General features: G+C 38.6%; 1 protein-coding gene across 4 annotated transcripts in view; it reads right to left on the reverse strand.

Moving 5' to 3' along the window:
* The window catches only part of exoc6 (exocyst complex component 6), a 60,085-nt gene that overhangs the window by 7,983 nt on the left and 25,296 nt on the right, over positions 1 to 26,806 (reverse strand). For 2 of the 4 annotated variants that reach the window (XM_065253650.1, XM_065253649.1), the window contains exons 11-21: positions 26,561 to 26,681; positions 22,039 to 22,110; positions 21,773 to 21,870; positions 21,541 to 21,646; positions 19,269 to 19,378; positions 15,648 to 15,759; positions 15,423 to 15,557; positions 14,365 to 14,544; positions 13,787 to 13,816; positions 8,532 to 8,673; positions 4,673 to 4,746 (exon numbers count right to left, since the gene is read on the reverse strand). In XM_065253650.1, the coding sequence (XP_065109722.1) occupies positions 4,673 to 4,746; positions 8,532 to 8,673; positions 13,787 to 13,816; positions 14,365 to 14,544; positions 15,423 to 15,557; positions 15,648 to 15,759; positions 19,269 to 19,378; positions 21,541 to 21,646; positions 21,773 to 21,870; positions 22,039 to 22,110; positions 26,561 to 26,681 (1,180 nt within the window). The remainder of the gene's footprint in view (positions 1 to 4,672; positions 4,747 to 8,531; positions 8,674 to 13,786; positions 13,817 to 14,364; positions 14,545 to 15,422; positions 15,558 to 15,647; positions 15,760 to 19,268; positions 19,379 to 21,540; positions 21,647 to 21,772; positions 21,871 to 22,038; positions 22,111 to 26,560; positions 26,682 to 26,806) is intronic. The other 2 variants (XM_065253652.1, XM_065253651.1) reach the window with 1 other exon arrangement.

The raw sequence follows: 26,806 nt of genomic DNA on the forward strand, positions 1-26,806 counted from the left end.
CACACTAATGAGACGCTCCCATTAAACATCTGTTTAAAGCATATCTCTCCACTTTGTAACACCTACAAGCAATTCAGGAGAACCAAACTTTTTGACTCCACTAGCTGCCTCAAGCAAAACTCTTGGACGTCTATTAGATAGTCTATGCCGCGAACTTTGCATATTTTTGAGAATCCAATGTTTAGCTGATCATGATAACTGGTCATTATTATCCACGTGAACTCTACTGATTCTCTTTCTCAATGGAACGTCAGAGCTTTGTTTTCCAGGGACCGAAACTAATCGCGACACTTGTGTCTCCTGGAAATCCGGTTTATTTCAACCAGTCAAAGACGACTTTAACATTCTCACAGGGTTTCCAGGAAAGTGTACGAAAAACAGTCTGTGGGCGTGACGTCTGAGGCTGAGACTAAAAGCAAGCCAGCATTGCCATTTCCTCTGCCTTTTCGGTGGAGTTCTTAACTGTGCAACTTTTAAATTGTTAAAATCCTTTTACACTAAAGATTTTGTTCATTAGTTGCTGGTATTTGGGCTGTAAATAGCCATTGGGATGCTTTTGAACTTATTTTGAATGGTTGTTGGACTGGTTTTGTTACAGGGATCTGGCAACCCTGAGAGGACAATGACTGAAGCAAACAGACAGACACTGGTTAATAAAGGTTTAATTTCTTTTAATGTATTTGTTTAATTGTGGTTGGGTTATAATAAAAATAGTAATGAACCACAAACTAAGCATCTGTTTTAAAGTAAGGGGGAAATCCAGTTTTTTTTTACTGTCACAACTCATGTATATCACTTTCATATCATATGGATTATTAGGGGTCAAGCACCGAAGGTGCTGAGACACCTATTGGAATTGTACTTTTTTCTTCTTCTTAGCCATTGGTGTCTATGGCAGCCCTATGAACCGTATGTAGGAAAATGATGAAATTTGCCACAGTTGTAGTGGTGGTCATAAATAGTCAGGTGGCCAAAAATGGGGTCTCTAGCAGTAACTCTATAGCGCCACCAGCAGTGCAAAAATGCAATGTTCAAATGGTTATAACTGCAGATCTGTTTTATCTATGAAAATTCTACTTAGCACACGTGATTGCTCTCCTCATGCTTGTTGTTTTTAACACCTTACAGTAAGACTCCACCCATTACAGTAGCAGCCATTTTGAAATGTACAGTATTTTGTTTTTTCGCTACTCCTCCTTCAAATTTGGTGCAATTGTTATGAAATTTGGCACAGGTGATCTTTGGAGTGAGCCGCATAGAAATGACCGAACAGAATTTTGATATTTATCTTTGTTCAAAAGTAATAAATGCACAAACTTAACAAGGTTGACGCAAAAATGGTTTTGAATCTGTATCTCGGTCATTATTTTATCAATCGAAATGAAATTTGGTACACGTCATGTCAAGCATAAAGTGGGGGACCATGCCGAATCTGGTGACAGCGCCACCTATGGGTCATGAGATATGAAAAAAGGCTATTTTTGCCCATAACTACTGAATTGTTTGTCAGAAAACTATGATTGTGGTGTCTACAGATTCCTTGGCTCATGCCGCATCTGTCGATGTGTATTATGCCGGGTTTGACCGGACCGCTTGTCTGCCATTTTGAAATGAGTCATAAATTGCTATAACTTTTGAAGTATTGGCTATATCGGCGAAAAAATAGGTAGGGAGCTTCGGCATGATGTCCTGAAGGTACCTGGGAAGTCAGAGTATGGCGCCACCTAGGGGTTATAAACAATAACAGTTCTTATGGAACTGCCTATAACTTCTGAATACTTTGTCTGATATTAATTTTCTTTGTGAAATTAAATTCACTGGTTTATGCCGAGTGCAACGATACCTCATTTGTCATTTTCCAACATTCTATTAATGTGTTATTGTAAGGCATATGGTAAATTATCTTTTCGCTACTCCTTTTACAAATTTTGTTTATTTTATGCCAGGTTCTGCTCGTAGGTTCTTTGGAGCAATCCGCACAGAAATGACTGAACAGATTTTTCTGGCACCTAGGCATTTTTTTTGAGAAATACCTCTGTAAAGTTGATCGTGCCTGTGATGTTGTCTATTTGTCATAGTTAATTACTGTATATTACATTTTATAGCGTTGCTCTACAGAATGTTTTTCTTGTCTTCAATCTCACTTGAGCTTTTTGATTCTCATATATATTGTATTTCTGTTATTTCTGCTCTGCAGTTTAATTTCTACATCTTTTGTAATTGGCATATGACAATCCTTGCATCTCTGTAATTTCTTTTCTGCTGTTCCTTGAACTGTGTCAACTGAGTGGCGTGGTGGGTAAGGCACACGCAATGAGATTCTGAGTTCTTGGGTTCGAATCCCGCCTGAGGCAAGTGTTCATCGCTTCTATTACATTTTGTTCTTTCTCACCTATTCTTCTCGACCTGTCTGTAGTTCACATATGTTCAGTTTTTGCCATGTTTTCTGTTGCTTCTTGGCACTGCGGTGGTTCTGCTCTGTGATTGCTACGCTTTGGGTTCTTTGCAGCGCCTTGTGTTCTTGATGCATCTTGGGTGCTCAATGCGCCCTGGGTGATTGATACGTTGTATTTTTCTTGCTGTGCTTTGGGTGCTTGATGTTCTTTGTGTGCTTGCTGTGCTTTGAGTACTTGCTGTGCTTTGTGTGCTTGTTGTGCTTTGTGTGCTTTCTGTGCTTTGTGAGCTTGCTGTGCTTTGTGTGCTTGCTGTGCATTGTGAGCTTGCTGTGCTTTGTGTGCTTGCTGTGCTGTGTTTGCATTGCGCCGAAGGTGCTTGACCCCGTGTTGCTGCTTGCAGCTATATTTTATTTTGTTATTTATGAATAATGTTAATTCTCAGTCTAAAGTTGATTAAAATGAGTTTATTAATCTGTGGCTAAATATCCTCACCACCAGCAAATCCCTGAAGACTCCATTCATTTTGTTTGTTTATATTTTGACATTTAGAGATGTTTAACTATTTAACAGCTTCACAAACTTTTTTATTTAAAACTTAAAATATGAAAATCAATAAGATTATATTAATTAAACTCTTTAGTAATGTGTTGCTTTTGCACTTCTATATGTGCATACCCTTATTTAGTGCCTTTTTTTAGCTATAATTTGTGACAAATCGAATTGAGGAAATATTTATGGTTTTATCTGATTTTATATTTTAGCTTACTCAGTCGATTAAACAAAAAAAGATTCACCCGAATAATCGATTATAATGGAGCCCTATACAACAGCACCAAAAAAATCATAAAAGTAACTTGTGAGGTTAATTCCAAGTCAACTTAAGTCAAATAATTGCTTTGTGTTACAAACAAAATACACAATAAATACATTTTGACTAATTTGGGTAAAATGTGTTTTCTAAACCAAGAAAGTGACAAAATGAAAACCACTATTTTCTGTTACAAACTTTCACATAGCATCTTTAGGTTATAATAACATTAAAAATTCAAATCTAAATATGATTTCAAAGATTTTTAATAAAAACTGATTATTTTTCCGCAAAATGCAATAAATCCATAACAAGTTTTTTTTTCAAAATGCTATAAATCTATTGAATCAATATATAAATGTGCATTCATCTTTGCCATGTTAAATTCATTTAGTTGACTAGAGGTATACACTGATTAAAAAATGAACATTAATGGCATTAATCAAAACACTTTGTCAAATTAAGATCACTGTCATTGCTGCTGTCATCATTGGGACGACGTTGCTGAACTTTCTTGACAGCGACCAGCTGTAAAATGTTTTGGTCCTGCATGATTTTCATTGACTTTGAGTAAAATAATGGAACGTTTTTCATAAGAACCGCTGGGGTCAATATGTTAGCATGAAAGAAGCTCGATGTTGTCATGTGAAAACAAGCAACAGCCGTTTTTTTTCCTTCGCCCAAGTGCCTTTTGATGGCTTACGTTTCTTCCCTGCCACAGCTAACCACTACAGGTTTATCAATATCATCAAAAGTATTATTTTGTCTTTGTTTGTTTATCACAAAGTACAATGTAGTTGAGGAAAACTAGGATTCCCTGTGTATTCAACGCACTGCCACTGTTGTTTACAATGCGTTGAATGATGCACTGTGAATTCTTGAGTGGATTTATTGCATTCTGCAGGGAAGGAAAACTGCCGTTTATCGCGTTTTGGGAATAAAGAAAGAAAAAATGACAAAATAACACGGCGGATATCAGATTTTGCATAAAATTAAAAAATTTCTTTTTAATACTGACCTGATACAATACTGATTTTGGTGCTAACTATTTTTTTTTAATGCCGTTTATTGCGTTTTGGAACCAAACTCTTTTTCAGAATAACTTTCGGTCAATAAACAATGTTTTTTTTGTGAACTATCTCAGTGATTATGCAACATACATTCAGCTTTCTGAAACTGTATCACATAAAGTTTTGTACAGACTCTTAGTTACGACACACCCTAATTGTATCACATTATATGACATACCTCTGTAAAAGAAACCTTAACATGACCTCAGTTTTACACTTTAAGCACCCGAGGCCCAGATTAAGAGTTCAAACTCCAAACAGCACAAAAAAGCTGAAGTAGTTTCCCTTCCTGAAGGTACGAGTGTTTAGGTTGGGTGTATTAGCTCCCCACCCAACCCCTTAGCTCCACTAACAGTGCTGTGGATTAGGCAGAGTCACGTCTGTACAGATGCACGTACCTGTCGGAGGTCAATGAAGGCCAACTGCAGCGTGTCTCCCTGAAATCCTGGTACAGGCTCTGAACTGGCAAATACTGCAAAAGAAACAAGAGAGACATTTGAGAGATACTTTTTAATAGGAAAACAATAGATTTACATAGACACCACTTTGGCAGGTGGCTGGGCAAGACTGTCCGATAAACACATACAATGTACAGTTATGGTACTTAAGGGGGACCTATTATTCAAAATTCACTTTTACATGTTTGTGTGTGTATACAACATCCCTATTATGATAAAAATCCACTCACTTCTTTTCTTAAAATCTCTTTAGAGCAATGAATGCACCTGAGACTTGCATCTTACATTACATCTTGTAAAGAGGGGCATAATTGGCCCCCTTTAATAACTCCCATACATGTAAATGCACTACACAATTGTATTCTGTGATAACACAGATGAATATTTATTTTTTTCTTCTTTTACACAAAATCTTCATCCAGAATAAACAGACTGTCTGTGGCCACAGGTAAAAGCAAACACAAACAGCAAAATCTTCTGACAATGACAACAACATCAAAGATCTCAACAGTAGAAGAACGTGCTGGTTGAGCAGCTGCTCTGATATTTACTATCTATGTAATCCATGTAAGAATGAAAAAAGTTGAAAAGTTTTCGACATGGTGTTAACATTGTAATTCATATCAGAACAGGTGCGGATTTCCAAGAGCAGGTAAAGTGTGAATAATCATAAATATCCCTCGAAATACTGAGGTAAGAGCTTCTGAGAAGAACTGATCATATCAATACTGCCTGCTGCTACACTGCGGCTGATAAAGCATGATGCCTGCAAGCACATCTGTTAGTCCTCCACACAATTGAAAAACCACATTTCTCTGAAAACTGTTATAGTGAAACTGAAATTCTGAGTCATATTTTTATTCACGTTACTTCCATCATTAGTCTGATTGGGCACAAGGCATTAAGGAGTTTCACAAAACATATCTTTAAAGTAACAATACACCCAAAAATAATTTGCATAAATGTCCCTGTTGTTTCTGTACACTTTTTGTGTGCTTAAAAATAATTTTTCAAAATTCGCGAGCTTCAATGAATGGCTGAAACCGTAGCCCAACACACATATACACCTGAAAGTGTGCATGTGCAGAAAGCAAACCCAGGGATGAGCACGTATGACGGCCTTACGTAAACAGATCACCAGAATCATCATCATCATTTTTTATTTATTTGAGCATCTAATTACATAAAAATCAACATAATAACAAATTTTATTACAATACAAGTAAGGGGGGAAAAAAGGAAGAAAGAAAAGTGAGAAAAAAATAGAAATGATGCTCAAAAGGGGTAAGTAGAAGCTTAAGCTTATTAGCACCTACCCCCCAAAATAACTGAGAACTGGGATGACCAAAACCTCATTCACACAGACCTCTGGTCCCAGAAAATACCCGTAAAATTGCCAGACAAGCGTCTGTGTGAACAAAAACTCGTTCCGTTAATCTTCTGGGATCGTTGCCGGAAAGAGGACCTAGTAAGATACGCGGGTAACCCTCTGTGTGAACAAGAATGCCATAAAGGGCGTGTCGAAGTGAGGACGCGCGCGTCATCATCACAACACAAGTTATGGTTCAGCTCCTTACAACGAGAGATAACATGTATATAAACATTCACCACGAGAAATGTTGCAAACTAGATTGAAGCAGTTATCAGGAAATGATATATGAGACGCATAAACAATGACGCACGTGCCGTAGTGAGGACGCGCGTGTCATGGCAACATGAAGTTGGTTCAACTCTTTAAAATCAGGGATTTACAACATTCACTACGAGAAATGTCAGCATACTAGACTGAAGCGGATATCAGGTAAGTTAGCTCGTTACTTACTGCGTTGAAACGGAGATCATTCAGCAGCATAAAAGAATATCGCGTCACGTGCTCATTTGAGCTATAATAAACGAAAATACCCGCATGTCATCCCAACGAGATATATTGTTCAGCTCCTCAAAATGCGGGTTTTAAATGCATATAAACAATCACGATGAGAAATGTCTGAAAACTGTATCAAAGCAGAAATCAGGGAGCTTGTCAAATATACTCTCTGAAGCTGAGATCATTCACCAGAATAGAACTGTGCATTCACGCGCTCCTTTGTAGTCTTATCATAAACAAAAATGCACGCGAGTTGTTTCTGGAGAGAGAAATAATAAATAATATGCAAACTTCAGACGCTGCGTAGAAGAGAGGGCGGGACTTTCAACATGTCACGTGTCTTTCCGGGACCATCAGATGCCGTGTAAACTTGGCAGTGTGAATGAATAAAATATCAAGCGGTCCCGTAAAATTCCAGGATGCTTGTGCCGTGTATCTTATGGAATATCTGTGTGAAAAGGGCTCAATAGTCTTGATGATCCAACCAGAAAAATAAAATCTTCCGCTATTCCTCTAATATTATTCTGTGTATGTTTTGTATATTTCTAAGGTTGATTAATTTAATATACTGTAGGTTAGTTTAATCTACATCAACGAGTCACATTTTCTAAAATAAATTAATATTATTTGGGTTCCATATTTATTTTAATAAGTCAGTAATGTCTCCGCTGTGTCCTGCTGTCAGCCGCGGTGGGATGTGCAGCAGGTTACACAAATTATTGGTTCTCCGAAGGCTAGAGCAACTCATTTCAGTTTTCTTTGCATTCTTTGTAGGCTGCCACCTTCAAAGACAGAGTGCTCGCCTTTTAACCCTCATAAACTATAAAATATATACATGTTTTTTATAATGATTTTTTTAGGGCCATTTTTTTTTATTGATAGTAAGTAATGGAGAGGCGACAGGAAAGTACAGGGTGAAGAGAGGGGTATGGGATCGGCAAAGGACCTCGAGCCGGGATTCGAACTCGGGTCGCCGAAAGTGCGTTTGCACCATATGTCGGAGCACTGGCCACTACACCATCAGCTACGACAAATATATACATGTTTAATGATATAAATAATATATTCTTTTTTTGTTTACTTCCCATCTATACATAAATGCTGTGTTTTGGGAGATATAAAGTATTTTCGTACCCGTTTACCACTAAATTCCTCATCTACACCATTAGCTTGCCTGTAAAATATCAAATTTTGGTAAAAAATTAAATTTGATTTAAATTTTACTGTGAGTTTGTGTGTGTGTGTGTGTGTGTGTGTGTGTGTGCACGTAGCTGTGTGAGCATTTAAGCCCACCAATTTACATCTTATTTTTTGCAACTGTGGCTATTTATTTGACAAATGCTGTAAAAAATGCACTCTGCGGCAGCCATACCTTTGTATGTTGTTTGTGTCTGTTTGTATGTGTGTGTGACTGAGCATGTATTTTCTATGTTACATTTGTGCTCTAGTACCAGGCCTACTTTTCTGTGTTGAAATTTTCAGATTTATTCTAGATGCATTGATTTTATTTTGACAAATAAAAAAATATATATGACAATATACCTTTTCAATTGGGGTCATTTTTACCCCCAAAGGGCCTCTTTTGGTAAAATGGTTTACACATCTTTAGAACTACCAAATCAAGCCCAGATTTTTTATATGAATATTGACAGACAGTCTAGAAAAGTCACAAAATCTTATTCCACTAAGATGAAGCGAACAATGTTTTTTAACTAAAGAAAAGTGGCTTGGGGGTAAGATTGACCTTAGAAGGTCGCAGCCCTTGAATTGGACACAGCTTTTATAAGCAAATGGCTTATGCGCACGTATGATACCTTTCAGCTGTTGTTCGAACTGTTGTTCAAGACTCTATATTAATTGATTAATTGCACGTTTATTGTGGCTTAATTCAAATGAATTGTGATTGTTTCACATGAGAGCCATGTTACTTACATTCACACTGTATTACGTCCAGGTTGAACTGCTGAATGGCTCCCATGCTGACCTGCTTGAGCTCAGAGTCCAACAGCATCTGCATCAATGATGTGGCCAGATGTTTGCAGGCAGACATGCATGCCGTCTGCGCAACCTTACCCTGCAGAGCAACACAAACAAACACATACAAATGTTGTTATTACAAATGTCATTAGATATAAACAAATATAATGAGATCTTAGTATTTACAGTCAGATGCTGTTTTGTCAGGTCCTTGCATATAACAGCCTATAATTGAGATAATGAACTGATTGTTTATTAACTTATTTTTCAAAAATACTACAACAATATTTTAGTACAAAATCTACTCATTTTAAATGGATAGCATTGAAAAGAAACACATAAGCAACAGTTGACCAATGAGAATTACAGAGAGGAGGGTCAAAAAAATCTCTTTTTATGTTTTAAACAGATTGTTTTGTCAAAAGCTGTATATGGCCTTTCTCAAGTAAATAATTGTTCATTGTGAAATGAATTCAACCCATGAACATGGATTTCTGAATGTTTGATTGTCCTTAATTTCATTGCTGTGTGATGTTTAACTTTTTAACTGCATTTGAACCCATCTAAACCAAACCCCCTATAAAATTCCCATTCAAAAAATGTCTAAAATCAATTGGTGGACGTAATGGCACAACATGAAGATGAAAAAAAACTCCCAACCCTTGAAATTACACCATCATATCGAATTAAACTCAGACACACACACACGTCGCATATCTGCAGAATCAATCATGCTAGACGTCACAGATTATTACAAGCAGGTTTATAAGAGGTGAAGGACAAACTGAGCTTAATAATAGCATATCACACAGACACAAATGAACTCGTGCAACAGATCCACTACACACATGCTGATGACAAAAAGAAGTTGACATTTGTATGGATCTCAAAAGCACATTAAGCTAAAAAAAATAGAGATGCTTTCTGAGACCAGATAATTTTTTGTACTTCAAAATACCACAAAACATGCTTTTTTGATATCATGTATCATATAATTAATAAGATTTAACTGTGGGTGGGGCTACCATAGATTATGATCACGATCACTGCCGGTTATGACAAAAACCTACATTTATATGGAAGAGGTTCATATAAGTTGCAGTTGTCTTATGAAACACCTGGCTGTCGTCATTTATGCCGTTATTCACATCTCAAAATTACCGTAAATACTTTGAAATGCTCATGCAGGTTCTATGGCGACACACATGAGGTAAAAATTCATGTGTAACTTTCTGTTAATTTTAGGGCTGCACGATTCATGCTAAAATGTGAATCATGATCTTTCTCCATGTGAATTGAGATCACGATTCTCTCAAATGATTCTCTATTTTTTTTCTTCAAAAATATAAAACATTTAAAAAATGTGCTACACAGGACTTTCAGTTATAATAAAGTGTCTTAAAAGTCTATTTTCCTTATTTTAGACCACTTGAGATGAGTAATTTAAAATTTGTTAGCTGTTAAAAATAAACAATGTTAAAATTTATAAATAAAAAAATTGAATAAATAGCACATGTGCTTTTGTACACTAAACTGGCCAAAATAAAAAACCAAACCTTTAAAACATTAAACGATCAACATTTTGAGGCATCAGGGAGAAACGCAGTCATGTTATAAATGTTATAACTTTCTGATGGGGAACTTGTGGCGGTGATACAGAGGTCGTTTCTCAATCTGAAGGTTGCAGCCTCCGGAGGTCACATGTTAATATATTTCAGATTATATATACAATTCTAAAGTTGACTATTATTCTTAGTTAATGGTAATTGTTGTAGTATACTTATGACTTGCGAATGTAATGCTTAGTTAACTGAAATAAACCGGGCTTAATGATGTATGCAGCCTGCATTATGCGACCTCCGGAGGCTGCAGCCTTCCGATTGAGAAACGGGCAGACGTATTTCCTTGACTTTTTTGGAACAAATATTGTTGCGTCGTCCCTCTCTCCGTCGGCACCAGGATTTTACGCAATGGTGATTGCTTTTTATCTCTTTTGTGTGAAAACTTCTGCTCAAAATCCACCAAGTAAACGACTGTATTTAGGTCTGCCGCTTTGTTATACGTCACGCCACTGACAACGGAACGTCTGACAAACGATCGTGTCTGATTGGTGAATGAATAGGGTCTGGTTTTACATTGTGAGCAAGTTTGACTGATATAGCATCCTGGATTGTAATGTAAATGCGTGTGCACATGTGAATGCAGAATCTGAATATAGGGAAATATATGCAAGAGAATCGCCGTCATTTAGAAAGAAGATCGCATTTATGTATGAATCGAGATCGTGATTCTTTTTTCGATTAATCGTGCAGCCCTAGTTAATTTGCTGTTAAAGGGTTCATATGATGAGATTTGATGTTTTCCTTTGTCTTTGGAGTGATACAAGCTGTTTGTGCACATAGACCTGTCACAAAGTCATAAAGATTAAAGTTTTAAACCTAAAGAACAGGGTTTTTTTTGGGCGGCAACCTCTGGCTCTCGAAAGATGTCTTTCATGAGTCTTCACAGAAAACACGAAAAATCGCTACACTCTGTAAATTGTTAATTGCAAATGCAGTTGCGGCCTTACACCATTACTCAGATGACCCCGTTTCATTGTCAGCATAGTGAGGTGCTGCCTAAACTTTAGAAGAAGTGCAATTTAAGGAGTTTCTATATTAGACCTATATTAGTTATATTTTGTGGATGTTTTGCAGTTGAATCACCACAGACACAAGTAATGATCGCAGTAATGTTTCCTTTATTAAATTGTTTGGTGGTTCAACATCGCAAATGCGTTCGCAATGTGACCAGTAATGACTCGAAAATGGAAATTATTTTAACCAGTAAGTGATTCATATAATTATTAAATATTATTTTAATCGCAACACAAGTATTATTAGATCAAGCAAGGATTAGGGTCTTAAAATAAAATGTTGTTATCAGCTGCATCAGAGCCTACGATCAGAGACTGCGAACAGAGACTGCGATCAGCTGCATTAGAGACTGCGGTCAGCTGCATCAGAGACTGCGATCAGAGACTGCGATCAGAGACTGCGACCAGAGACTGCGATCAGAGACTGCGACCAGAGACTGCGACCAGAGACTGCGACCAGAGACTGCGACCAGAGACTGCGACCAGAGACTGCGAACAGAGACTGCGAACAGAGACTGCGAACAGAGACTGCGATCAGCTGCATTAGAGACTGCGGTCAGCTGCATCAGAGACTGCGACCAGAGACTGCGACCAGAGACTGCGACCAGAGACTGCGACCAGAGACTGTGATTAGGTGCATCAGAAACTGAGATCAGCTGCATTTGAGACTGCGATCAGAGACTGTGATCAGAGACTGTGATTAGGTACATCAGAGACTGCGATCAGAGACTGCGATCAGCTGCATCAGAGACTGCGATCAGAGACTGCGATCAGCTGCATCAGAGACTGCGATCAGCTGCATCAGAGACTGCGATCAGCTGCATCAGAGACTGCGATCAGCTGCATCAGAGACTGCGATCAGCTGCATCAGAGACTGCGATCAGCTGCATCAGAGACTGCGATCAGCTGCATCAGAGACTGCGATCAGCTGCATCAGAGACTGCGATCAGCTGCATCAGAGACTGCGATCAGAGACTGCGATCAGAGACTGCGATCAGAGACTGCGATCAGAGACTGCGATCAGAGACTGCGATCAGAGACTGCGATGAGAGACTGCGATCGGGACTGCGATCGAGACTGCGATCGAGACTGCGATCAGAGACTGCGATCAGAGACTGCGATCAGAGACTGCGATCAGAGACTGCGATCAGAGACTGCGATCAGCTGCATCAGAGACTGCGATCAGCTGCATCAGAGACTGCGATCAGCTGCATCAGAGACTGCGATCAGCTGCATCAGAGACTGCGATCAGCTGCATCAGAGACTGCGATCAGCTGCATCAGAGACTGCGATCAGCTGCATCAGAGACTGCGATCAGCTGCATCAGAGACTGCGATCAGCTGCATCAGAGACTGCGATCAGCTGCATCAGAGACTGCGATCAGCTGCATCAGAGACTGCGATCAGAGACTGCGATCAGAGACTGCGATCAGAGACTGCGATCAGAGACTGCGATGAGAGACTGCGATGAGAGACTGCGATCAGAGACTGCGATCAGAGACTGCGATCAGAGACTGCGATCAGAGACTGCGATCGGGACTGCGATCAGAGACTGCGATCGGGACTGCGATCAGAGACTGCGATCGGGACTGCGATCAGAGACTGCGATCGGGACTGCGATCAGAGACTGCGATCGGGACTGCGATCAGAGACTGCGATCAGAGACTACGATCAGAGACTACGATCAGAGACTACGATCAGCTGCATCAGAGACTACGATCAGAGACTACGATCAGCTGCATCAGAGACTGCGATCAGCTGCATCAGAGACTGCGATCAGCTGCATCAGAGACTGCGATCAGCTGCATCAGAGACTGCGATGCAGGGCGCACTCATATTATCCCTAAACCAACCGAACCATGCCTGAGCATAATTGATCCCCCCTTTCTACTCCCCCAGAAGCACACACTCACATTGTACTTTGACCAATCAGAGCCCGGGCACGCTTCCGTCACTAGGATGCAATTGTTTTGAAGAAAACAAGAACTAAAGCACTCTCTTAACACTGGAGCCCATCATGATCTTAAATATGTGTTAATTGTTTTTGTGGCAAGATGACACACAGCCCTCTTACATATTGCTTTTTGTTGATCTGTCGCCTGTGCAAATGAGACATTCATGTAACCCTGCTGCACGTATGAGAAGGCTTTTACGAAGGCAGATGAAGGTGAGTGGTCACACAATTGATGTCTCTCTTTTAAACTGTGCTCTGGCACGATTTGCAATCCCACTGCGTGTTCCGTGTCTGAGCCGAAGTAAACCAAACCTTGCTTGAGCAGGGTACAGAGCGATCACACTAGTTAAACGACCCAGGCTTTGGGGGTCAAACGTGCTCGGGTGTGGTGTGGTTTGGATAACGTGAGTGCGCCCAGAGACTGCGATCAGCACACAACCAGGCAACAGATTAAGGGCAGCATGCCAATTAATGCGCTTCACATTCTGCATTACACGTTTAGGGGGAAGGAAAACAAGGCCAAAAGTGAATCCACAGAGCTCACATGAACATGCAGTCTTTGTTGTTTACTCTTTGAATTTATTTCTCTTCCTCCTTAAGGGTTTAAAGAGGGTCTACTTACCGACATCGCTGCATGATCATTGTTGTTATTCTGAGTAGAAACCCCAAGAATATAAAAACACAAACAGGGAAAGAAAGTATAGCCATAATAAATGAACAGGCAAAGAAAAACCGGAAAGAAATTAAGCATGCCTGGCAGAAAAAAAACAGCAGGACACATTCACTTACACCGCTTACCAACTAAACAATAACCAACTTAAACTGGAAATGAAATTAGTTTAAGAGGACTGGGCGGTTAAAGAGAAAAGCAAGCAAGCAAGATCGATCTCAATGAAGAGGAAAAAAGGTTTGAATCTGTGCTGATTATGTGCTGGAGATTCTGTGTGCTTTTGCTTTAATTTATAATGTATTCAAAATCGCATGAAATGGGAGTACAATAAAGTAAGGAGGGTGAACTTTTTTTTAACTTCTCCCTGTTTATAGAACCTCTTTAAAAACTCTGCCTATGTATGACCATCTAAACACTACAAAAGCAACATCATTTGATGCCACACATGCAACAACACACCATATAAACCAAACACAGACTGTGTAAGCGAGGTGCCCTTTCATAAACACGCCACTGAGCCTGGAACTCACCGGAAGATGTGTGAAGACCTGGAAGGTGCTGCGCAGGAAGTTTATCAGATCCATGAGGTAACCACTGGCCCGGCCATCTGACTCCGCCATGCACCATTCATAATCCGCTAACTGAATAAATTCATCAATTTTCTGGTTGAGTTTAGTGTAGATCTCACCCTCGGCTGCGTGCCTGGCATCCTGATAGAAATAAACAAAGAAATATTCAGATGAATCAGGATTACAGAAGATATTTGAGTTTAAGTGTCATTTTTATTAAAAACAAAACTGTGATTGAAAACCATGTTGGGGAAGTAACTGAAAAAAGTAATTAATTACTAGTTACAACAAATTACTCTCTCCAAAATAGGGATGGGACGATAACCGGTTTCACGATTAACCACGATAAAATGTCCTGGCGGTTAGTATTATCGTTTAAAATGTAATTATCAAACAGTGTTTGATTACCGCGGTAAATCCTGTCCAGCCAGAATCAGTTTGACGCAGGCGCGAACATGCAACATAGTTTTTTTTGCACAAGAAGCCATTTAGGGATAATGATTTGTTTTCATTCACGGTTAATTTATAAGAAAAATTTTTTTTTACCACAGAAATAATTTAAGGGACATGAAATATTAAATTGTGATTTTCAAAAATAAAACTTTTCAGTGTGTGTATCAGTTCTTTTTGAACATTTCCATCTCATTTGAACAAAACCATGATAATATTGATAAACGTGATAACATTGTTCACTATAATCATGATATGAAATTTTCATACCGTCCCATCCCTACTCCAAAAGTATAATTTTTTTATTAATTACTTATTTATTGATTTGCTCCACAATGCATAAAGTCATGCTGGTGCGTCACACGGCTAGTGCAAGACAAGAAGTTGTGGTTTTTAAAAGTGTATATTATTTTATTTTTTTTGCAGAAAATTCCTCAAAAAAACAAATTTCTTCTCGACTGAACAAAAAAAGATATAACAATTTTGGATGACATGGGTTTGAGTAAATTATCGTGATTTCTTTTTTATGAAAGTGGAGTAATCCTTTAAAGAAGATGAACGACTTTAACCTTGAAGGTGGAAAGCCCGTAGAGTCTTGTGGTGTGAACCGTTTCTGGAGAAACGTTGGTTATGTTCGTGATGAAGTCCTCCAAGTATTTACACGCTTGTTCTAAGTGTGTGGTGTTGATGATAATTTGGACAAGCTAAAAAACACAAAACAAAGAGGTTTAATATCGTCAAACTGCAACTTACAGACGGAATGATTCAGTAAATCGAGGAGATGTGAATCAGACCTCAGTTAATCCTATGTGTGGCTTCTTGATGAGGTTTTGCAAGCAGCTGCTTAGCGTCCGGGTCAGCAGCAGGTTGGTGGATTTCCGGAGCATGTCGTCGACTTCAGTTGAACTGGAAAACAAGTGAACCAACAAATGAAAAAGTGTAAGTTAATGATTGTTAGTAAAGTAGCCCATACCTAAAAAGTGACATCTGCTTTTAACCCATCCCAGTGAGTAGTTAACACACAAAAGTGGACAAATAGAGATGGTAGTGAGCACCAGGGGGAACAGGAAGGCGTTTCTTACCATTAGGCCACAAAATGGTGCAGTGGCCTAATGGTCACCACGGTGATGAAGTGTGGCATGTGGTGGTGTGCACGTCACAAACTATGAAAAATATACAGGTACAATCTCGCCCAGCGAGATGTCTACAACTTTGTGTAAACGCAAACGGCCAGCAGACTCAATGTTAGTGTGCTTTTTGCAAGAGGAGCCAACTGATATCAGTGATGACCCGCTGGCTTGGGGGCAGTACAATGAGACAAGATATTCTCTTTGGCTTACAAGCATCAACAGGCCAGAGCATTACTGTTAAGAAGACCCCAGAACTCTCAGATCAGTTGTAGGTGCGAGAGTTTACAGGACGCTGCTGGTTTGTGTTGTTTTTGTGTGTGGCTCTCACTGTGAGGAGTTGATTAAGAGCCTGGGTTCAGGTGGGCAAACGCTTAATGGAGATGTGTAAAGTGTTGCTTAAATGACAAAGAGCCCATTAGTGGCAAGTGTGAAATCTGCTGGCATGCGCACTGATTAACACGGGGACAGCAGGAGAAAACAATCAAAGCCCTGTTTACACCTGGTATTAAGATGTGTTTTGGTTAATCGAATCACAAGTGGGCGATGCTTGTAAGACGGTTCTTGTAAAACGAAGTGGACGACCACATTCAGGGGCTGTTTATACCTGGTATTAAGAGGCTGGCATTAACATGCGTTTTCGTCAATCGGATCACAAGTGGAGGACGTTAATGCCAGGTGTAAACGGTGTTCAAAACGTTTTGAACGCGTCCACTTTCGACCACTTTCAACCACATTCAGAGTTAGTCGAAACCCCTTGCTTTTGTAGTGTAAACGCACATGTGGTTGAATGTGTTCGAACAGCCACACGCGACTGCCTTCTCTCCGCCCATTTATCTAATCTGAGGTATTAAACACAAGTTTTACGTCCTTTTTTTGACTTCTGGCGTGAACATACGGTGAACAGCGCTATTTTTAGCCTTTCATTGATAAAACTACTGCGGGTGTTCTCCGTAGTTTCGTTTTGAAAGCGTGAAAGTTGCGCGATCCTATTTCATCAATTGCGCTGAAAATTCAGAGAAAGCTCCAACATAAAAATGTACAAAACACTGTGGAGCATGTATACTTGCTAAACAAGCAGCGGACTCTGACATAATATTAGTTTGCGTCCATATAAACTCATAATTACTCCCGCTCGCGTTTGAATGACAGCAGAGAGACTCGCCCACCGTCTCACAGACCACCCCCTCACAGTATTAAGGACAGAAGCTGTCGAAAGTGGACAAAAGAAACGGATTTAAATACCAGGTGTAAACGTAATGTGTCTCTCTCGTCCACTTGTGATCCGATCGATGAAAACACATCTTAATACCAAGTGTAAACAGCCCCTAAGATGCGTTCCTACGATCGGATCACAAGTGGGCAAGAGAGACACATTCACGTTTTCACCTGATATTTTAATCCGTCTCTTTTGTCCACTTTTGACTGCTTCTGTCCTGATTACTGAGGGGATGGTCTGTGGGCAAGTCCCTCTGCTTTCTTTTTAATGCAAGCATTATGGGGAGAAATTATGGGTTTAAAATGACGCAAACTAATATTATGTAAGAGTACGCTGCTTGTGTTGTTAGTAAACATGATGCACAGTGTTTTCTACTTGAATATGTAAGAGCTTTCTCTAATAACTAATGAAAGATGCGGAGAGCAGCCGCTTCAGTTTTATCAATAAAAGCCTGAAGATAGAGCTGTACAATGTGTGTTCGGGATAGAAGTCAGAAATGATGTAAAACGTTTTTGTGCTCGGCACATCACATAAAATCAATAGGTGGAGAGCAGACAGATTCGACCACATGCACTAAAGCAATCCGGTCGAAAGTGTTTTCGACTACCTCTGAATGTGGTCGAAAGTGGACGAGCTCAAAACATTTCACACCCCGTTTACATCTGTATTTAGCGTGATTCACTTGTGATCCGATCGACCCAGACGTATCTAATCCACTGTTAGTTGCTTCTGTCAAAAAAACGTAAATGGTAAAAGGACTGCATTTATATAGCACTTTTATAGACCAATGGCCATCCAAAGCGTTGTACGTATTGCCTTAAATTCACACATTCACTCCCACATTCATACACCGACGGTAGTGTCAGCCATGCAAGGCGCCATTCAGCTCATTGGGAGCAGCTGGGGTTAGGTGTCTTGCTCAAGGACACCTCGACACTTGGTCAGGTGGAACCGGGGATTGAACCACCAACTTTCTGATATGTAGACAACCTACATGAACCACTGCCTTGAGCAAGAAACCTAATGTAAATAAATTTCCACCAAGAAAAAGACAATACAGGCGGAAAAGAAACAGAATAATTGAAACAACAATATCCTCATCATATCTAGTTCAAATGAAGACACAAAAATGTTATAATCAATAAAGCTGTCTAGCGCCGGATGTAACAACATGACACATGTTCAGCTGCACAGAATATTGCAATAAACAGCAGCTTTAGCTTTAGCTGTTGTCCATCCAAAATAAAACCTTTTTATTATGGATTAAAAGCAACTTATTGTGGCATAAAGATTTTTCGGTGTTAAGCAACACCAAGGCCATGAGTTTAAATCACAGTGAATAAACACTGAAAGTATATCTATAGTTGTTTTTAATACAACATGCAGATAAAACAGGTGGTGGACTGTGGGACATCAAATTCAAATGATATGTGTACTTCTGACCCCATGGGAAAGAATTTGGGGTGCCAATGGCAAGCACAACACAGACCCCTCGCAATGCCCAGCCAAATGCCACAGAGCTTAAAGAGAACAAATATTGGCAAAGGGGGTGCTGAAGGGAAATGTGATGGTGGTTTAAGATTTGTCAGATTGTCAAGTGAGGCTTCCCATGGATAGGGTTCATGTCACAGTCTTCAAAAAAATCTTTTTTTCACATGAATGAGCAGCCTCATAAAAACCCACATGCTGATGATGTTGCACAGACAGATGCAAGAGATTGTTGTTGTTTTTAGAGAAAAATCTATACAAAAAAAAAAAGACTAAAACACAATAAATGTTTTTTGGAAGCTCAAAGCAGAACCACCACACAATCAGGCGTTCTGCAATAATCTCATCTGTTCTTCCTGTGGGATTTTTGCTCTTTTTGGATTTTTGTGGATGCATGTGGGCCTACTGATAACTCTTGCTTTTGCCAAAGTAACATAATTGACTGGTTTACGCAGGTCATAAATGCTACAGTAAAAAGGCTACAACTACACTACTGTGTTTCAGTAAATTGCCTACAAATGTCATTATCAGCAAAGGCTTGTGTTAATGCAGAGTTATTGGTGTTAGTGTAGACTGTTCACCTGCGATGAAGCGACTCTGAGAACTTCAAACTGGCGTAAATAAATTCCTTCACTTGTGCGTAGATTTGAGGCACGGACTGGGACATCGGCAGCTTCTTTGGAAATTGTTGCTGTTTAATAAATAAAAGACAATAACAGGTTAAAAAAAAATGTTTTTAAAGGGGCCATGTCACAAGACTTTTTTAAGATGTCAAATAAATCTTTGATGTCCCAAGAGCACATATGTGAAGTTTTAGCTGAAAAAAAAACATTTAATTTATTATAGCATGTTAAAAATGCCACTTTGTAGGTGTGTGCAAAAATGTGCCGTTTTGGGTCTGTCGTTTTCAAATGCAAATGAGCGGATGAAGTGCAAATACTGATCACAATGATGGTGTTGCAATTGAAACTAAATTGTGCTGTGAATTATTTTCTCTCTCTCTTTCTCTCTGCACTAAATGGCAGTGCTGTGGTTGGATAGTGCAGATTCAGGGGTTGTATTATTATAATAAGAGCTCCTTATGACATCATAAGGAGAGCCAAATTTCAACGACCTTTTTTTCATGTGCTTGTAGAGAATGGTTTACCAAAACTAATGGTGCTTTTCCATTGCATAGTACCCCACGGTTTATTTTAGTTTGGGTCGGGTGAGCTTACTTTTGGGAGCCTTTCCATTGGGTGCAGTACGTAGTACCCGATACTTTTTTCGTACCACCTCGGTTGGGGTTCCAAAGGACCCGAGCTGATACCAAACGTGCCGCGAAAACACTGTAGGTCACTGATTGGTCTGAGAGAATCATCACTGCAGCGTCATCGCTATAATGTAGATTAGCTTTACCTGTGCTAGGCTAGCTTGCACTGTCTCGAGCAAAAATGTTGTCATCTGTGCTCTGCTATAAGTTACCAAACTCACGAACAGACATCCACAGGTTGAGAATCAGTGACACCATAACAGTTTTTTCCAAACTTGCAGTTTGCGGCGGAACATTCGCGACGAGCACGTCAGCATTATATGCTTAATGAAACTTCAATGAGGCTCAGCGGAGCGCCGTCGACTGACGCCGCGGTGTTTGAATAGAAACTGTCATGTGAGACTGAGGTAACGTTATGATAAACGTGATGTGCAAACATCTATTTGTGGTGGCCAATTTTAATTTTGTGGTGGACTGAGAAATAATAAATGTATGGGAATGTACAACGGCGCTCTCACTTGTATGATGTCACAGCAGTAGGAAGCGCAAATATAACGACACGCCTATAATCCCTCTCACTGCGAAGTGTTACTAAACTCGATGGAAAAGCTAACCACGCCAAAGTGAGGTGAGCTGACCCGACCCAAACTAAACTAAACTGTGGGGTACTATGCAATGGAAAAGCGCCATAAGTTACTGGGTTGATCTTTTCACATTTTCTAAGTTGACAGAAGCACTGGGGACCCAATTATAGCACTTAAACATGGAAAAAGTCAGATTTTCATGCCCTTTAAAATCATGATAGAATAAAACAAAACATGCAAACGGAAAATGCAGGGTAAGACTTGGTTTTATGCACTGAGCACTGATTAAAAACGATCTACATGATATCTAATGAAAAGAAAAGTGTAGTCAAGTTAAAAAAAAGACATGATGTATTAAGAGAAAAACAGTCAAAAGCATATTTTACAGCTATTCATAAAAAAATCAACACTTATCTTAAAGGGCCCCTATTATGCAAAATTCACTTTAACAAGGTGTTGTGTTGGCAGTGTGTAAACACAAACACCCAACAATGAAAAAAATCCACCCATTCCTTTTTTAATCCCTATTAAACCAAAACAGTCTCATCAGACATGCCGTTTTGATTATCTTATCAATGTGACATCACACTGATAAAGCTCCAACCACAGCCACTGACTGACAGTTCTGCATGACCATACCTTCACCCTCAGCAAAATGTACGCTGTCTGCCATATCTCAATAGTGAGATAGTATTGTCTCAGACTGTATTCACAGAAATCAAATCTAGTTTAACTGAAAGCACTCACTGTCTATTTTGGTAAGGGAGTGAGGAGCTGTAGCTCATTTGCATTTAAAGGTACAGACACAAATTCAATTTTGCTCCCACCCAAATAGGGCCATTTTGAACATGCTGTAATAAATGATGTGTGATGTGTTTAGAGCTGAAACTTCACAGACACATTATGGAAACACCTCATACTTATCCATTCTTATCAAAATAGGTTACAAATAGATAATAAAACATTCTTTAATTGAATGACCAATTGAGGTTTTGTTGGGATAAATGTTTGACAAACCTTTTCAATCTCAGCATCATGAAAGGGGAAGCGACTGATCACAGCTTTATACTCCTCTTCATTTTCCACTGGAATTGGACTGTAGTTGTCCTGCTCAAAAATCTCCCTATAACAGCCAAGAAGCCAAAAGTTGTCACCATAAGACAGATCTTACTGAAGGGGTTAGTTTACGCTAAATCTTAAATGAATTAACCCTTTAAGTGATATTGACTGATCGTGAGGTTTTGCTCACCTGAACACCAGCGCCCATTTTTTCAGCAATGTTTCATTGTATTGATCTCGAACCTCAAATAAAAGGTCAAAAAGTCTGTTCACAGGGAAACCATAACCCTACGAGACAAGAAACATATATTCAGGGATAGTGCAGCACAAAATACACTTAAAATCTATTGAATGATGTAAATGTAAACAACAAATATATGGTTGTATTAATTTCATTTATTTAATAATGATAAAACACATGAGCTGAGCCACACAGAGATCCTTCAATGTAAATACCTGTAAAGTGTCTGCCAATATAACAATCAGGTTCTTCAGCTCTAAGACCAGGTCAGGATCATTACAGTATGACTATGGAATCAAAAACAATGAGATAACAAATTAGTTCAACACAGCTTATCTGTTTAAGACACTTTTCAGTTACAAAAGTCACAAATGCATTTTAAGCATATATGCATGGAAAAAAGATGCAGTCCATATTTTACCCCACCATGCAACAGAATTTAACAAATCTTTGAATTGTCTTAATTTGTTAAGAAAAATTAAATTTTTTTACAAGTTTTTTTGACCTGACATTTCCCGACCATCTCATTTCTTGTTTATGAGATTTACCCCCCTCCCTCCCTAATAAAAACTTGTGTTAACAAACTAAACATTTAGGATTCAAACTCAATTACAGTTTGTGTGGAGATCTCCACCAAAGTTTGGCTTTAACATTACCCTCTTGAACCTCATTCACACAGACCTCTGGTCCCAGAAAATACCCGTAAAATTGCCAGACAAGCGTCTGTGTGAACAAAAACTCGTTCCGTTAATCTTCTGGGATCGTTGCCGGAAAGAGGACCTAGTAAGATACGCGGGTAACCCTCTGTGTGAACAAGAATGCCATAAAGGGCGTGTCGAAGTGAGGACGCGCGCGTCATCATCACAACACAAGTTATGGTTCAGCTCCTTACAACGAGAGATAACATGTATATAAACATTCACAACGAGAAAAGTTGCAAACTAACATGTATATAAACATTCACCACGAGAAATGTTGCAAACTAGATTGAAGCAGTTATCAGGAAATGATATATGAGACGCATAAACAATGACGCACGTGCCGTAGTGAGGACGCGCGTGTCATGGCAACATGAAGTTGGTTCAACTCTTTAAAATGAGGGGTTTACAACATTCACTACGAGAAATGTCAGCATACTAGACTGAAGCGGATATCAGGTAAGTTAGCTCGTTACTTACTGCGTTGAAACGGAGATCATTCAGCAGCATAAAAGAATATCGCGTCACGTGCTCATTTGAGCCATAATAAACGAAAATACCCGCATGTCATCCCAACGAGATATATTGTTCAGCTCCTCAAAATGCGGGTTTTAAATGCATATAAACAATCACGATGAGAAATGTCTGAAAACTGTATCAAAGCAGAAATCAGGGAGCTTGTCAAATATCCACTCTGAAGCTGAGATCATTCACCAGCATAGAACTGTGCATTCACGCGCTCCTTTGTAGTCTTATCATAAACAAAAATGCACGCGAGTTGTTTCTGGAGAGAGAAATAATAAATAATATGCAAACTTCAGACGCTGCGTAGAAGAGAGGGCGGGACTTTCAACATGTCACGTGTCTTTCCGGGACCATCAGATGCCGTGTAATCTTGGCAGTGTGAACGAACAAAAACTCTAACTATTCCGGAAAAATCCAGGATGCCTTTTACGTGTATTTTACGGAATTTATGTATGAAAAGGGCTTAAATGGGCAGCTCACGGAGAGTCACGTATTGATCAAATACACTTGTGTCTTAATGAGTCTTTAGGGCACATTAGCATCTAAATAAACCCCCCTCCGATGTCCATGAGGTTAAATAGGAGAGAGCGGCGCTTGACCCAGGCAGGGGACTGATGATTGACAGGATTACTGAATGTCTGAGCATACAGACCTGCCCACCCACTGTCATGCACAGACCCTATAAACCAGTGCATACGACACCAGTCACATTTATTTCTTTCTTTACCATTAGTCCTCATTAAAACTCATTTAAATTGGAGGGATAAGACTAATGGAGGTTTGGGAGTTTAATCTTTTTATCTACCTGTTATCTAGATCCTTTCATGGAGGCCTTTTAAACACTTTAGAGGAAATTCCTTCTAACCACCCGTTCCAAAAAATGTTTATCAGTAAATTTTGAGTTTTTAAAATTCACATGTAAGCACTATTTACATTTCAAAAATATAATTTAAAAGTACTTAAGTTGTGTATTCAAACTGGCAAGTTACAGCTTCAGTTTTAGCAGCCTAACACCGATCTCAATCAGTTATTGATCGGCGTTTAACAGCTAGTTAATGATTGAAGGTAAACTGAAGATGTGGGTCTGTCTTAAAGCATCATCAGCAGCATTTTTATGGGTTAGTTGGTGCATTTCGCTACGGTTTTCAGGCCTGAGGCAGGCACGCGACTCACTCAAGCTGACCGGGCACGAAGGTAAACGTTGAGGTTGGTTGTACAGGAGCTGCAGGTTTGATTTACGGCCCCTTGCACTAGCGTGATTCTCTTGTTAAACATTTAGATAGGGCGCAGTGGCCAGCCTCTCAGACGCAGGGAGTGAGTGCGTAAATCAAACTGTAGCCCACAGCATCACTCCACACCTCACGCCATCATCTACTTCACTGTCAAAACACACACACATGGATACAAAACAATATACATGGATTGTTTTGTCTTACATTGGATATATTTACATTGTTTTTAAAAGAAATAATACAAATTTTATAGAAATAATAAATGTAACAACAACTGTTTTGTTTTTATAATTTACTGTTATTATTTTTTATAATTTTCTTTAAAAATAAAACCAAATTCTAATATTACTCTACATATTGTTTTTTATACTGAAAGTTAGTTAGAAGTTAAAAGACCATTAAAAAAAGTTAAACAGCAAAGAGCATTACTATTACTGTTAATATCTGTTTACAATAATCTTTAGTGTTTCACACTTCATAATAAATATAATTTGAAACTAATTTGTCTATTCTGCTATTATATATTTGAGGCAATATTATATTATATTGTATTATATTATATAATATATTATATGATTTCAGGCAACAGACACATTCCTGCAATTAAAAAAAAAAAAAAATTTAAATATTGCAATATCTGAAAAGGAAAGAAATCATCAAAAATTGCTATTCATATTTAAGCAGTAAGCAGTTTAACCAATGCATATTTTTGACATGCATTGTAGGAGTATTCTTTTGTTTTATATTACTTGTACAGTACATTGGTCTCAACTTCTGTTAGATTAAATGTATTTTATAAATGACCTAAACAAAATAATTTACTTGTGCATTCAAACAACTTTTACAAACTATTTTAATGTTTATGAAGTTTTACTTATTAAAAGTTTTACTAATAATTGTTTTTCTGTAGCATTTTATGTTTTCAAAATGAGCACAAAGGTTATATTGCTTAATGTCAAGACTGATGAAATAATTTAATGTAAATAGATTATTTTTTTTATTTTTATATTCACTATAAAAGTTTCTCATACAAACATTATCATAACTTTGGAATTTAAAAAATAATTCAATAGTTTAAATCAGGTTAATAAAAGAGCAATTTTAAAGAAAATTAATACTTATTTTTTTTATTTCTGTTTTATTAACACTTACATCTACTTTTAATTTGTTATGTCGCATCTGTTATCAGGCTCTACAAAACAACTTTGGTTTCTTGGAAAACTTAATGCGATTTTTTTACATATTATACTCTATTTACTTTATTGTTATTAGTATGTGTCTGTAGCTTATTGGGTAGAACACAGTGCAAAGATCATGCTCTATCCCAAAAAACACACAGAATAATAAAAAGGATAGACTAAATGCTTTGAAAAAAAGCTTCTGCCAAATACATAAATATATTATGGTAACACTTTACAATAAAGTTGTAATTGTTAACAATTAGGTTATGCATTAGCATCAACTAACATGAACTATCAATTAATAATACTTCTACAGCATTTAATAATCTCAGTTCATGTTAATTTTAGCATTTACTAATATATTAATAAAATCTCATGTTTAAACTGTTAACATTAGTTAATGTACCATGAATGAACATGAATAACCGTATTGACACTAACTAACATAAACAAACTATAATTTTCATTGTTTATTTTAATGTTTTACCCAAAAGTATTACCAATATTATTTACTTTCATGACTTGTCAACACAAATCACCAAAGTTCCCTGTTATTTTGAATTCCCTTAAAAATAAACCAATCCAATTCTTTTAATGAACCTCGCAAAAATTGTCGCCCCGTAGCCCAGAAGCCGAAATGATTTTAGGTCCGTCTTTCGGTGAAGTTTATTTTGAAAACAAGGGATTTGGAATGATAATTGGAAGCATTTCCTGGTGAGCCCCTTTTAGTGAAGATCCTTTCAATCTGATCTAATGGAGAGGTCAGTCGGGCCTAATGAGGACAGATTGCAACAATAACAGCAGATTAACTGTGAATATTCTAAACTGTCAGGGTTGAGAGTGTGTTTGGAGGGCCAGTCAGTTGTAAATCAGCGAGGGATTATGCAAATACCCTGTGGCTGAAGCTCACAGCCTGAGTTCTGCGGTCCAAACAAAGGGGTCAGGCCAGCTCTCTCTCCCACTGCTAGCAACTTTCAATCACAAAAAGACAGGGAGTCAGGCCAGAGCGCAGTGGAGGGGGCAGATCCTAACACGAGGCGTCTCTGTGCCTCCCCCGCAATGTTCGTACCCGGTCTGTGTGTGTGTGCTTGCAGGACTCACAGAGTGTGTACGGAGAACTGCGATGATTTTGGACAGGGCCATGTTCCACAGCTCATCTGTAAAGGCTCTGGTCACCAGTCCTTGTGTGGCATGCAATATGTGATCCTCCACCACAAAAAACCTGCACAGCATTATGGGAATTAATACAATATCTGACTGAAAACTTGACATTGCATGATGATCCATCTCTAGAAAATAGGCTTTTTTGCAACTAACCAATCCATCAGTCAAATTTCATAATATCAC

The sequence above is a fragment of the Paramisgurnus dabryanus genome, chromosome 1 (assembly GCF_030506205.2).
Source record: "Paramisgurnus dabryanus chromosome 1, PD_genome_1.1, whole genome shotgun sequence".
NCBI classification, from domain to species: domain Eukaryota; kingdom Metazoa; phylum Chordata; class Actinopteri; order Cypriniformes; family Cobitidae; genus Paramisgurnus; species Paramisgurnus dabryanus.